The 13030-nt window shown below is 51.5% G+C and overlaps 1 protein-coding gene across 9 annotated transcripts in view; it reads left to right on the forward strand.

The window, feature by feature from the left end:
* The window catches only part of FAM160A1 (family with sequence similarity 160 member A1), a 232600-nt gene that overhangs the window by 208517 nt on the left and 11053 nt on the right, over window positions 1-13030 (forward strand). For all 9 annotated transcript variants that reach the window (XM_038559018.1, XM_038559020.1, XM_038559023.1 and 6 more), the window contains 3 exons: window positions 2289-3425; window positions 9245-9423; window positions 9794-9932. In XM_038559018.1, coding sequence (XP_038414946.1) covers window positions 2289-3425; window positions 9245-9423; window positions 9794-9932 — 1455 coding nt within the window. The remainder of the gene's footprint in view (window positions 1-2288; window positions 3426-9244; window positions 9424-9793; window positions 9933-13030) is intronic.

The following is a 13030-nucleotide window of genomic DNA, read 5'->3' on the forward strand; positions in this document are numbered from 1 at the left end:
GGTTTCGGACGCTTTGTGCCCCGTGTAGTAAAATGCCCACCAGTCACCCGGCTGTGTGCCCGGACCCTTATTTTTAAGTAGGCTCTCTCGGAGTACCTATGTGAAAACGCGCACCAGTGTGTCTTTTTTTTTTTTTTTTTTTTTAAAGATTTTTATTTATTTATTCATGAGAGACACAGGGAGAGAAAGAGAGAAAGGAGAGAGAGAGAAGCAGGCTCCATGCAGGGAACCCGACGTGGGACTCAATCCCGGGTCTCCAGGATCATGCCCTGGGCCGAAGGCGGCGCTAAACCGCTGAGCCCCCCGGGCTGCGGGCTGCCCCCCAGCGTGTCTTTTTAAGCAAAATGGGGGTGGGGGTGTGGAGGTGGTTATAGCGAGGACAGGATTGGCCCTTACTTTAATTTCTGAAATGACTCATCTGTGGATGCTTGCCTGCCGATAATATATCTTGGTGAAACTTGAAATTAGTGGTAGGGCAGCAGGATCTGATTCATTTGATTGGCCTACTGAGGATTTTTTAAAAAATAAATATTCTGGGTTTTTTTTGTTTGTTTTTGTTTTTTTTTAATAGGTGTCAGAGTGCTTGTGCCGTTTGCCAGCTACAGTTGATCTTACACAAGTAGAATGTAAATGGTCCCCTATATCAGCCGTGGCCCTCTGGCAGGCAGCTGAACAGGGGGCGTTTGTTCATCTTTGGTGGTCAGAAGGCTGTTTCACCCCAGGGAGCTTCTGGTTGACCTGTGACCACTAGGAAAGAGTCTAGCCCTGGGACTGACCCCGGGATTTCCTATGCAGATTCTGATAGCTCTTCCCAAACGATGTCATTCTGTCTACCCAGGTACCATCCTGTTAGATAAAGTATATTTTGTCTAAGAGCTGGGCTTCTTGACTAAGAAAATATCAGGGTGTCTGATGTAAATGTAATTGCTAGAAGGTTGTTGTGTTGATTCTTTAAAGATATAGTGTATCATGGAAATTAATAATTTATGTGGCAGGAGAACATGTTTTATTTTAAAAATACTCTCCTATTAGGTAAACCACTCTGGCTATGTTCTGTTTTCCTACCAAGAGTGATTTTTTCAGAACCTCTTTGAAAATTGATGTCTTTTTTATTTACTGAAAGTTGTTCCAAGAATGATTTTAGGGCTGACCTTGCTGCAGAATTCAAAATTTAAGTTGAATAAATGATTGCCCAGTGCCCGCAACGTGCCACGCTCTTTCTCCGTTATTACATGTAATCCTCTGAAGAAAGTAGTATTTCTGTTTTATAGGCGAGGAAATGTCCTCAGAGGAATTAACTTGTTCAGGGTTACACAGCTCTGGTAAAGGTCCTCTGATCCCAAATTCCACATTCTTTCCACTCTTCTGCTCTAGGGCCACTAGGAAAGAGCGTGGCCCTGGGACCGACCCTGGGGTTTCCAGTCCATATTCTGCTATCTCCCCCCAAACAACGTTATCCTGTCTACCTGGGTACCATAGGGGTTGCCTTACAGGGGACAGGTGCCCTAGTGGAGGGACGGTTGCATAGGCAGGTGATGCAATCTCCAGTTCTGGCCTGGCCTGGTAGAAATTGAGATGAGGAAGAGACAAAGAGGCTTGCAAAGGTGTGGCACTGAATGAAGTAAGAAGAGGTTGACAGCAGATAGCCTGTGCTCGGGTTGTGGCTCTGCCATTGACCAATTGGGTAATCTTTTGTCTCTGAGCCTCAATTTCTTTGTCTGTAAACCGAGAAGATGCTATCTGCCATTTAGGGCTGCTGGGAGGAGTAGTTAGATCGTGTTGATTAAACACCTGCCGTAGAAGATCTCTGTTGAAGAAATGGTGGCGTTCTAGGGCTCCTCTGTCTATGGTTCCATTCCTTCTATGAGGGTAGAGTTTCTGTTCTTAGCATCCCCCCCCCTTTTTAAGATTATTTATTTATTTAGAGAGAGCATGAGCAGGTCAGGGGGAAAGGCAGAGGGAGATCAAGAGAGAGAGACCCTCAAGCAGATCCTGGGACCTGGGAGCAGGACTTGAGTTGAAATCTAGTCTGACCCACTAGTCAGTCTAACCCACTGAGCTACCCAGGCACCCCCTAGAGTTCCTTCTTAAAATCTAACCTTTTTTAAAAAAAATATTATTATTCAGAGATCATTTAATCAGAAATGATTAGAACCAAAGTAGCTGGGGAGACAAAATCTTAGCACCCCAGTGTGTCACATCCGTGTCCACCACATTTGTCCCCTCCCTCACCCCTTGTAAGGGTTAGAAAGGGGCTCATTCTGACTCATTTCTGCTTCCGGTGGCAGGGACCACGGAGCAGCCCCTGCCGGAGGCGTTCTCCCCGTCGGCCTGCATCGTGGAGTATGGCAAAGCCCTGGACATCAGCTACCTGCAGTACCTGTGGGAGGCCCACACCAACATCCTCCGCTGCATGAGGGACTGCCGAGTCTGGTCTGCCCTGTATGACGGAGACTCCCCCGACCCCGAGACATTTCTCCAGAGTCTGACAGAGGACAGTGCTGTCCACTCGGCCTGTCCTGTGCTCGGGTTCCCGCAGCAGCTCCCCAGGAAGACAGGCCCTGTGCTGGCTTCAAGAAAGGAGAAGAGCCAGACAGAGCTGGAGTGGGATGACAGCTATGACACGGGCATCTCCTCGGGGGCAGATGTGGGCTCCCCGGGGCCTTACGATGATCTGGAGAATTCGGGCCCACCCGCACCGGTTGATCCCCCCAAACACATCCAAGAGATGAAGAAGAACGCCATCCTGCTCTTTAAAGGGTCCTACATTGAAGAGTCTGACTTTCAGGATGACGTGATGGTGTACAGGCTGTGTGCTGAGAAGGACTCGGAGGATGCCAGGAGCTCCCAGGACGGAAGCGCAGGGCCCTCCACCCCGGCCGAGATTCGGGGCCCCCCCCTGAGCAACGGCCCCCTGCCCAGCAGCCCTCAGTCAGAAACCGACTCAGAGGAGGAACAGGATAGGGGCAGCTCGTGCCTGTTTGAAAATGTGGCCGAGGAACCCCACCAAGAAGATGAGCCAGAAGTAGCCCTAGGGTCAAGCTGTGAGCTAGCACCTTCCCTCTTTGAGGAAGAACACAAGTCAGACGTGGTGGTCGGTAACCCAGGGGGTGAGGATTTCATCGCCCAGTATGACCAGATCATCAAAGAGCTGGATTCTGGCACCGAGGGCTTCATAGAACAGAGCTTCCCCTCAGCCGATGTCTTGCATCTTCCGGAAGAGCAAGGAGGAAAGGAAGAAGAGAGTGAAGGAGAAAAGGAGGCAGAGCCGGGGAGGAAGGCCCCCGAAGAGGAGGAGGACGACTTCGATTCGTTTATAGCAGAAACCCCGACCACGGACACCGTGCCATCCCCGTTTGGGGCGAGAGATGAGACTGCCTTTGCCAGGCACCATCCCGTGAGGACTCAGAGCACCCCGTTCACAGGTGATGGTCTTGAACTGCTTTCTGATTTCTGCTCTTGAAAGTATGTGCAGGAGAGTGAGGTAGGTGGAGGTAAGGAGCATTGCCAGTGTGCTAGCAGACGGGCAAAAGTGTTTTTGTAAAGAGCAGAGAGGAGTGGTTTCATTTTTCATTTTATCTTGTCATTCTAGCAGTCTTTATTTTATTTTTCGTTTTTGTTTTAGCAGTATTTTTTTTCCAGCCAATCAGAGGATACATTTCACAGCTGACTACTTCCTTTGCTACGTGTGTGATAAAATAATAGGGCTGATGAAACCACACCAAAAAATCCACTCATTATTTAATAGCCTCATTTCCTTTAGTCTGATTACTTTTTCTCCATAGCATGTGTTTTTAAGTGTAATGAAAAAAATGATGGTTTCCCCCATGAGAACGTATGCTCCGCGAGGGCACCGGCGTTGGATTGTTCTCTGCTCTTCCCCAGCAGCTGAACGGTGAATGGAGCGCACGGTGGGTGCTCAGAATGGCCGATGCATAGATGTAGCTGTGTATGCACGCACAGCAGAGGCCCCTGGCGTTAGTTACGCCTTTGCTTGGGAGCTTGGTTCAGATAATCACAGAATCTTTATCCGCAAAGGAGTAGAATAGACCCACGTAAACCTGTAACTCTGCCAGAGAATGGGTGTGCCCCAGGGATACACCCCTAAACAGGTAGAAATCCTGTAAGAGCCAAAGGGGGAGGATGGGATATTACATAAGTGGATGGAGTTGAGGAATTATGGTAGAAAATATCAATGAATATTGGCCAGTAAAATTGGAATCTGTCAGTTGTGGTAGAGGAAACTGGCACAGGGTGCTGGTCCAAGTCAGGGGAGGCTGGGCTGGGACCCCTGAACTGTGTTCAGGCAGCAGGGGGAGGGCCCATTAGGAGCTGGCTTCACAGAGGGTCCTTGAGTCAGGCCTGGGGGGGTGAGGGCATCCTGGCTCTAGCACGTCCAGCTGTGAGGTCCTCCACTGTCGCTTGCCTCTGTGAGGACCGAGCGAAATACTGGGCGTGGGGAGTGTGTGTGTATGTGTGTGTGTGCGCGCGTGCGCGCTGTTACTATGGGCAGCCCCCCACCGCCCCACTCCCACAGCCTCAGCTGAGCCTTGCCCTTCTCTGGCAGACAGGGCGCAGTGTGGGGAGTCTAGGCCACACTCCACCTGCTTGGGGTCACCCGAAATAGAAGAAACCACATTATCTCCTGGTCCAGCCCGGTTGGCTTAATGTGATTTCAAGTAGCTCTTCCACCCTCCTCCAGGATTTATTCAGCTATTTACTGATGGCTGACAATTTATTTAAAGAGGGAGAAAGCTTTTAATTCCACAATTAAAAGGCTTGAGGTTCTAGTTGAGGTAACGTTTCAGTGTGAATGGGTTTTAATTAAAATTCAATCAGTCAGTCAATCATAAGTAAGGATTAGATAATCTCAAATTTTCCCAGGTGATAAGGGGAGGGGAGGGGAGGGAGCACGAGGGCCCCGGCTGCCTTGCAGGAGGGCCAGAGAGCTCAGTGGAGGGAAAGCACCAGTAACCTGGCACGCACCCCCGTTTGGCCTGGGGCCTGCACCCCCGTTTGGCCTGGGGCCTGCCCCGTTGACTCTGACCAGCTGGAAATCCCAACTTTGCAGGGCTCTCCTGGATGGGAGGCCACCCAGGGCTGATGCGGTGGTTCTTTAGAATGCCAGCTTTCTTGTAAAGGAGCTTCATCCCTGGGAAATATGTAGATTGAGGAAACAAAGTATAGCTTAGGGCAAGAAGTAAATGCCAACACAGCACCTTATTTAATAATATCAGTATTTTGCATAAGATACACCTGAGAACCAACAAAATGTAACATTGAGTTTTTTGATACATATAGGTAATTTTAAGTAAAACCTTGCTTTTTTCCCTTCCTTTGAAATTTGTACCCGGCTTCAGGAAACGTTTTCCTCTTTCTGTGTATATAGACCTGGTAGTTTCCAAACTTGTGTGTTCTGAAGCGGTCGGCTTGACTTCGTCTCCCCGTGGAATCCTGCTTCCACTGAATGCATCTGCTTCGCGGCAGAACCCAAGCATTCCATTTCGTTGATCTAATTAACGTCGTTTGTGCCTTTGGTAACGTTTGCTTGATCTCCTAATTTTTGATAGGTTCTAGGCCAGATACTAAGGGCAGAAAAAGGAAGGAATTCCGACTTTCGGGGGAGACATCAACAGAGTTGTGCTCACTTAGTGATTGCATGCCGCGGCCCGGCAGGGGGAGCGGGAGGGGCACAGACGGTGGCGGAAGCCACCAGGTAAGTGGCCGAGAAGGGCGGCCCAGGCCGAGGAAACAACAGGCAGAAGGCAAAGAAGCCTGACAGCACGTGTGTGTGTGTGTGTGTGTGTGTGTGTGTGTGTGAGAGAGAGAGAGAGAGAGAGAGACAGGGCACCAGTCGTGTGAGGTGTGAGGCAGTGGAGTGTTTGAGGGGGGAGCCAGAGAGCTTGCTTGGTGCCACCTTCTGGGGGTGGGGGTGGGGGGCGGCCTTGGGTTAAGCTGAGGAACAGGAGCCTTGTGTTGCTGGCGCTGAAGAAACCCCCGGAGTGTTTGGTTGGCAGGCGATGGGGGGGGGTCTGTGTTCGAAAGGCCAGCCTGGAGGGGCGCGGGGAGAGCTCGGCGGGGGCAGGCCGCTGCCCCGAGAGCAACCTCTCTCGCTGTCATCCCGTTCCCCGGAACGCTTCGCCGGCTGTATTCCCACCCGCGTACCGGGAGGCGCCAAGATGTTCACCGCCGTGGTGTTTACGATAGAGAAAGGTCGGAAACACCCCAGGTGTCCGGGAGTGGGAGGCCCTTTTGCTGAGGGCGCGCCCAAGGCGACGGAGTAGCTTCGGGCCTTGAGGTGAGGGAGGCAGCTCTTCACGCTGTGTGGAGAACGCTGGGCAAAACGACAACAAAAACAGCCCACCAGAAAACCAACCGGGACACGGACACACACACACACACACGGAGGCAGGACATTGTGTTGGGTGAGAAAAGCAGCACTGGAAACAGACGGGCTCCACCGTGGCTGCGACTTAGCGCCCAGCCTCCCTGTGAAGGGGGGAGAAGTAACGATGGCCGCAGGGCCCTGTGGAACAGCCAAGTCCGGTGACACGTGAAAAGCGTCGAACACTTAGAACATTGCCAGGCACGTGGTAGGTGATTAGTGATTGCCTTTAACGACAGATCCCCTTACTGTTTTGTTACGTATGTAAAGCGCTTCTGGAAGATGCACCCGAGTCAGTCAAGGGGGGTTGCCCCCCGGGAGGCAGCCTGTTCTTTATCTTGCACTTCTGTACTGTTGGAAGAAAATTAAAAATCATTTTAGTCTTTGCTAAAATAGAAAGACTGTCGCCAGAGCCCAGACACAACGATGGGACACGGAGGCAGAGCTGGCGGGGAGGCGGAGGGGAAGGTCACCGGTCAGGAGGGGATTGCAGGCGGGACCGGCCTGGAGCTGAGGCACCCGACTGACGGCAGTTCAGTTCGTTCTTGGAGTCTGGAAGGAGTCCGGAAACTCAGGAGGAGCGGGCGGGTAGACTGAGGCAGGGGAAGTGGCTGGGAGAGAAGAGCATGACACATTGTCTTAGTTAATCTGAGAAATTCCTACTCTCTGAGTGCGGAGTCGGCCTGTCCCCAAGAAGAGAGGAAGGAGAAATACGCTCTCGCGCCCTGGACACCTGTGGCTCTGAATGGCAGCTGAGATTTTTTTCTGGTCTTCAGCTACTTATGAGTTTCCCCTAGCAACTGTTTGTTGCTAAGCAGTTTTTTTTTTTTAATGCCAGAGATCAACTAAGAGTAAAAGAGGAATTTGAAAGGGTTCAACACGTGTTTCTTGTTGTATATTCCTAAGGTGTTGGAGTTGACGCCATTAGTGGATCACCGGTCGCCGGCCTTGACCTAATGTTGCGTCATTCGAGGGAGCTGGCGACGCCGCTCGCTCCACAGGTCAGGGCTCCTTGGCCTTCCCTTCCTGAAGCAGCCGTGGGCTGTCGCTGGGCCGCCCTGGCTCGGGTGCCCAGGAGCCTTCAGGTGCGCAGGATGGCCGGGCAGGCCCTAGAGCATCTGGCCGGGGAGGGCAGCTGTGGGCTAGCGTTACGATCCTGTGTTTCGAGGGGAGTCTGCCCACCTAAAGTGACTTAACTCCCCTGTCTTTGCTCCTTGTGGAGGGAAGTAGCTGCTGAGCTAGGAACTGCAGGGGAGAGGGGGCGGGGGGGGGGGGGGGGCGGTGGCGGGAAGGAGGGGAGGGAGGGCAAGACCAGCCAAGGTGAGGCCTACGAGGGAGCCGCCTTCTCCTGGCACATCTGCCGGGCCAGCTAGACGTGCGCTGTGATGCCTCAGGAGGAGTTACCAGACACACTCCTGGGTCCTTGATGAAGCCCCATTACGTTGCTTTCCACGTGGGATCCTAACCCAGTTTCTGAATGTGTCTGACAGACTCTGCCAGCTGTGGTTTGTGAGTAGGGCCTCTGGGAAGGCTCTCTGCGGGGAGGTCGTGGAGTACCCACCCGCGCTCTGCGAAGTGAACTGAGGCGCTCTGTCCGCAGCCCAGACGTGGGGAAGTTGAGGCTAATCTAAACACGCGATGGCGTGGAGCCTTTATCTTCAAGGTCCCCATGGGAACATCCTCTGTCGCGCCAGCAACGGGAATAGCACCGTCGTCCATCGCTTGCTTGCGTGGGTGAAGGGTCTGCGCCCATCACGTTTCTCGCGGATGGCTTCTGTTCCCTTGTGAAGGGTTTTACTCTCCTACGCCACTGAGGCTTCTGAATGAAGCGTCTTGCGGTAAAGCATGTTTTTGTTAAACTCCTATGACTGTTGGTGACATCTTCACAAGCCACGCTTATTCATCAAGGGTTATGTGCTTTTGTTATAAATATGCCGTGGTTTCGAGGCAGCATCAGTAGCTCCCCTGGGGGAAATACAGAATTCTCATTCATTTTGCCTATTGGGCCACTTTTATGGTAAACATGGAGAACGTCTTCAGGTAATTTTATGAATGCCAGATTAATGTTCTGGATTTTCACTGTCTTCAGGGAATTCCAGCGCAAAGCATATCTAGTGATCCAAATTTTTGCCTAATTATCTACGAGTGACTTGTAGTTCTATAGATTTTTTTCTTGAGGAACCTATGACACCTCAAACTGTACGGCCCTAAATCCACTAAAGTGACAGCCCAGACTTTGTTCGCCCCTCTTTTTCCTCTTCCTCTGGTCCTTCCACACTGTGATATTTGAGGAATGACAGCATCTTCCTGCTGGTGCCCATGGGGGTACACGCTCCCTGTCTACAGTGTTGCTACTCGCTAAACATAGTTTGTACTTGTTTGGTGTTCACTAACACAAAGGATTTTTTTGTTACTAAAATTTACAATGGTCTCTGGTGTTTGCAGGAAGCACCCCGGTTATACACCTTCCTGGGGTGGGGAACCCCATGTTTTTGAGCCCTGGCAGTCCCAGGAAATACAGTAGCAGTATGGAGAAGTAGATCTTAATTTTTAAAATTAAATTGTTTGTCCTCTGACCTTTTTCAAGGGCTGTGAGAATTTCCAGAGGATCAGAACTGCTCATGGAGTCAAAATATTAGGTCCCATGCACGTATTTCTGCTTTCTTTTGTTGGTGGTGGTTCCTTTTGCGTTCTGGTTTGAGTCGGGAGAAGAGGACCTGGCGCTCCTGGCTGTGGCTGTGTTTGATTTGCGCCTGGCCGGCCTGCAGTTGGGAGCTGTGGCTCCAGCGGCTCCGTAGTTCCCAAGGAACGATGACCCCTGTGCTGAGCCAGCCCTGAAGCCTTGTGCTCTTCCTGCAGGCCCCTTCATCAGTGTGGTCCTGTCAAAGCTGGAGAACATGCTGGAGAACTCTCTACATGTTAATTTGCTGCTTATTGGGATCATTACTCAGCTAGCCAGCTATCCCCAGCCCCTCCTGCGCTCCTTTCTGCTCAACACGAACATGGTCTTCCAGCCAAGCGTCCGTTCTCTGTATCAGGTACGTTTGCTGAGCCCATATCCGTACCTGTCGGTATGGGTGCTCAGCAGCACGGCTGCTTCTCTCTTCTTTGTTGTTTGGTTGTTTTTTCAAATTTTCCCTCTGTTCTAATTCACTTGCTCTCTTTTCCCGTCCTATTATGCTAGTTGTGTAGATTATTCTAGACAAATATTCTAGACAAATTGCAAAGCTTCATTCAGTTGGATGTTTCAAGGGTGCCCTACCACGAACACCCGGGGAGTCAAAAACAAGCGGATGCCTAGTATCATAAAAGTTCCTGCAACGAGGGCTGTACCTGAAAGAGATACTGATAACTGAGGGTGGAATTCCATTGTGAAGCCTTAACGTCATGGAGCGTGGTTTCTGACAGGTCCTCGCGTCGGTGAAAAACAAGATCGAGCAGTTTGCTTCTGTGGAGAGAGACTTCCCAGGGCTCCTCATACAAGCCCAGCAATACCTGCTCTTGCGAGTGGACATGTCCGACTTGAGCCCTGAGGCGCTAACCAAAGGTAAGCCCGTGACTGTCTCCCCTGGGTCGGTTCTCCCACTGCCTCGCCACTTCCCCAGCCTCCTTCCTGATTCGGGTTCATAGATGCCGTGCTGGCTCCTGGGCCCTAGAAGCATCTAAATACATTCTCATGTTATCCCAAGCTACGGGAGGGGCTTCCTCTTAGTTTCTGAAACTAAAAGTTTCTGAAAGAAAGGTCTCCCTGCTGGCCTGGCCTGTTCCCAGCTGGGAGGGCTTAGTAGGGCATTTGTTGCCCTGCCTGACAGTGGTTCAGGGAGGGAGTGCTGTTGTGTTGCTGTTCGTCTTGAATAAATAACTGGCCAGGAAGAGGCCAGGAAGAGGCATTACGTGCACACTCTGAACCATATTTTGGTCAGTCTTACCCTGAGGAGGGCATCCGTTCTCCTTATTATGTTTTCAGAGACTCCAGGCCCTAAATAAATGTGCTTGAGGGCTCTAGAAGGTAAAACCTATTCATTTGGACTGGGAGAAGTTTGGTTTATGCTCAGCTTAAAATTTCTGAGCGTGCCTTTTTGTCAACTCTGGAGGTGCCGGGCTGGGGGAGGGTGGTGGTCCACGCAGAGCGGGAGAGCCCCGGATGGTCCTCCTGCAGGCTGGCCAGGCCTTGGGAGCACCTCGCTTTGCCTCATGTAAATTCGGGCCAGCTGGCCTTGGTGACTAGTGTCTTTGAGCCATGATCTAGGCCACGGTGAGCGCAACCTAGGGAATGCCCCATATTGTGCTAGCCTTTGCGTGTCTCCATACAGACAAATCGGCCTTGTGGCAGGCGAGCAGTGGGGAGTGTGGGGCTCTTGGTCCCATGCTAAAGGCATGTGGTCAGAGACAAGATTGAGAGTGAGAGGCAGGAATAGAACTCAGGGCAAGTTTTAAACCTGATAGGAAGCTAAAAAGATCCCAGAACTCTGATGGCTTGACCTTGTCTCTGTGTAGCTGTTTGATCTTGGTCACTGGGCCTCAATGGGCCTCCTGTTCCTTGACTTTTAAATGAGGGATTTGTTTTCCATCTCAAGTCCTTTCTGGCTGTGAAGAGCCTTTGGGGCACTGCAAGGCAGATTTCTGCAAGAAAGGTGTGCCTGTGCCACTGGGAGGTGAGGGGGCAGGCTTTAAGCTTTGGCCCTGAGAAGAGCCCGCCAGGCCAGGCGATTCATGGCGGGGGAGTATCCCCCACCCCCATCCCTGTGGAGAAGTGGGCCGTGGGCCCCACATGGCCTCTTCTAGCTCGTAGACAGCTGGTCTGTTAGCTGTGTTACTCCTGAACCTGGAGTGACTGCTGTCACTCACCCTGGGAGAGTTAGCCTTGGTGCATAACTAACCAGTAACTCAGGGGCCCAAAGAAAGCCATTTATGAGTGCCCATGGGTGTGCGTGCGTGGTTATCCAGGGTGTTCTGATCAGGCGCAGGCTTGGTGGATTTTGGCTGCACTGTGTGTTGCTGTCAGTGGGTGACTGAGATGGCCTCACACATGGGTGGTAGCCGGCTGGGGTGATGGGGATGGTGGGAGTCTGTACTTCCTCTTAGCCAGGAGGTTAGCCCTGGCTTGTCAGCCTCCTGGCTGTGGGGTTGCATGAGTGAGAGCAGGACTGTACCAGATCTTTTGAGGCTCTGTCTTGGGACCCAAATCAGGTCAATTTTGCCACATTCTTTTGGCCAAAGCAGGTCATTGGGCCAGCCCAGGTTCAAGGTGGCGGACACTGTCCACCTCTCGATGGGAAGAACTCTAAGAATTATGGCCATTTTTGCAATCTGTAGACAGAAGGTGCCTTGAGTCTCTTTACATTACACTCCACGCTCGGTGCTCTTCATTTCTATTTTTCAGTTTGTTCAGTGCTTTCCCAATTGTGTTTTCAAACAGCTCTGTGAAATGGGCAAGAAAGGTCCTGTTGGCTTTGTTTTCATACCAGGCAGCTGAAACTAGATGCCCGGAGTGGTCGGCCAGGGTCACAAGGCTCAAGTGCCTGAGGCTGTCCTGCCCAGGGTGTGGAGCTGAGGGCACAGATGCTGACCGGCCTCCCCGGCCTTCCCTGACCCACACGTTCTGGTGGGGGTCACTCATACCTTGTGCTTTGTCCCAGCTGCAGACTGCTTCATGGCAGTGGCCGCCAGGTGTGTGTCCAGGGGAACTTGATCCCACCACATCCGGTTATCAAATTAGCCACGCTTGATGCTTTCAGAGGTCTGTGATGTTCGTGAGGCTTTGACGTGCAGGAAGCTTGCCTCAGGGAAGAAGACTCTCCTTTAACGGAGTTGTTCAGATGAACTCCCCAGCTTCTTTCAGATTCCCGAAGTGACACCCTCCTCTCAACTTTCAAAATCTCTAAGCTCATAGAATGAGACATGGTCCTGTCCCCTCACGCAGCGCTGACTCCTGACGCATTGAGTGTGACGCGATCGCCTACAAATAAATGAGTTGAATCCGGGAGTGTGAGGGTCCTGACAGCGGGCCAAACATTAGGGGTTTGTGGTGTCGGCGTGCCGTGGACGGGGAATGAGTCTGGAATGGATTTCTCGCTTAACTTTGAGATCTTGCTAGAATTAGTCTTGAAAACCCTCTGTTGCGGCTTTTCAGACCCAGAGCAACATTTTAGAAAACCACTCCTGAGTCTGACATTTATTTGTACTTCCCTTCTTCCCTCCTTTTCCTTCAGGTGCCTGGGTGCTTGTTAGGATGGGTGGAACCCAGGTGCCTGGAGCCAGAGTTGCTCGGTCACGCAGGCCCTGCAGTCCCTTGGCCTCCAGGCAGCCCTGGTGAGAAATGGGCCTCCTCACTAACGCTGCACACAGAAGCGAAGGTCCACGTGGGCAGACTTCCTGTGCCAGCTGTCACACGGTCCTCCTTGAGACTGCTGATCTCTGGGCTCAGCCACTTCCCCTCAAATCCTTTCCAAACCATAAAGGTTGTATTTACTTGTATTTAGTTATCTTCAGAGTCCTTTCAGATCTCTAGTTCTGGAAGGGAGGCTGGGTCAGTGGTATTTTCTTTATTTTTATTTTTATTTTCTTTATTTATTCATGAGAGACACAGAGAGAGAGAGGCAGAGACACAGGCAGAGGGAGAAGCAGGCTCCATGCAGGGAGCCT

The sequence above is a fragment of the Canis lupus genome, chromosome 15 (assembly GCF_011100685.1).
Source record: "Canis lupus familiaris isolate Mischka breed German Shepherd chromosome 15, alternate assembly UU_Cfam_GSD_1.0, whole genome shotgun sequence".
Taxonomy (NCBI): Eukaryota; Metazoa; Chordata; class Mammalia; order Carnivora; family Canidae; genus Canis; species Canis lupus.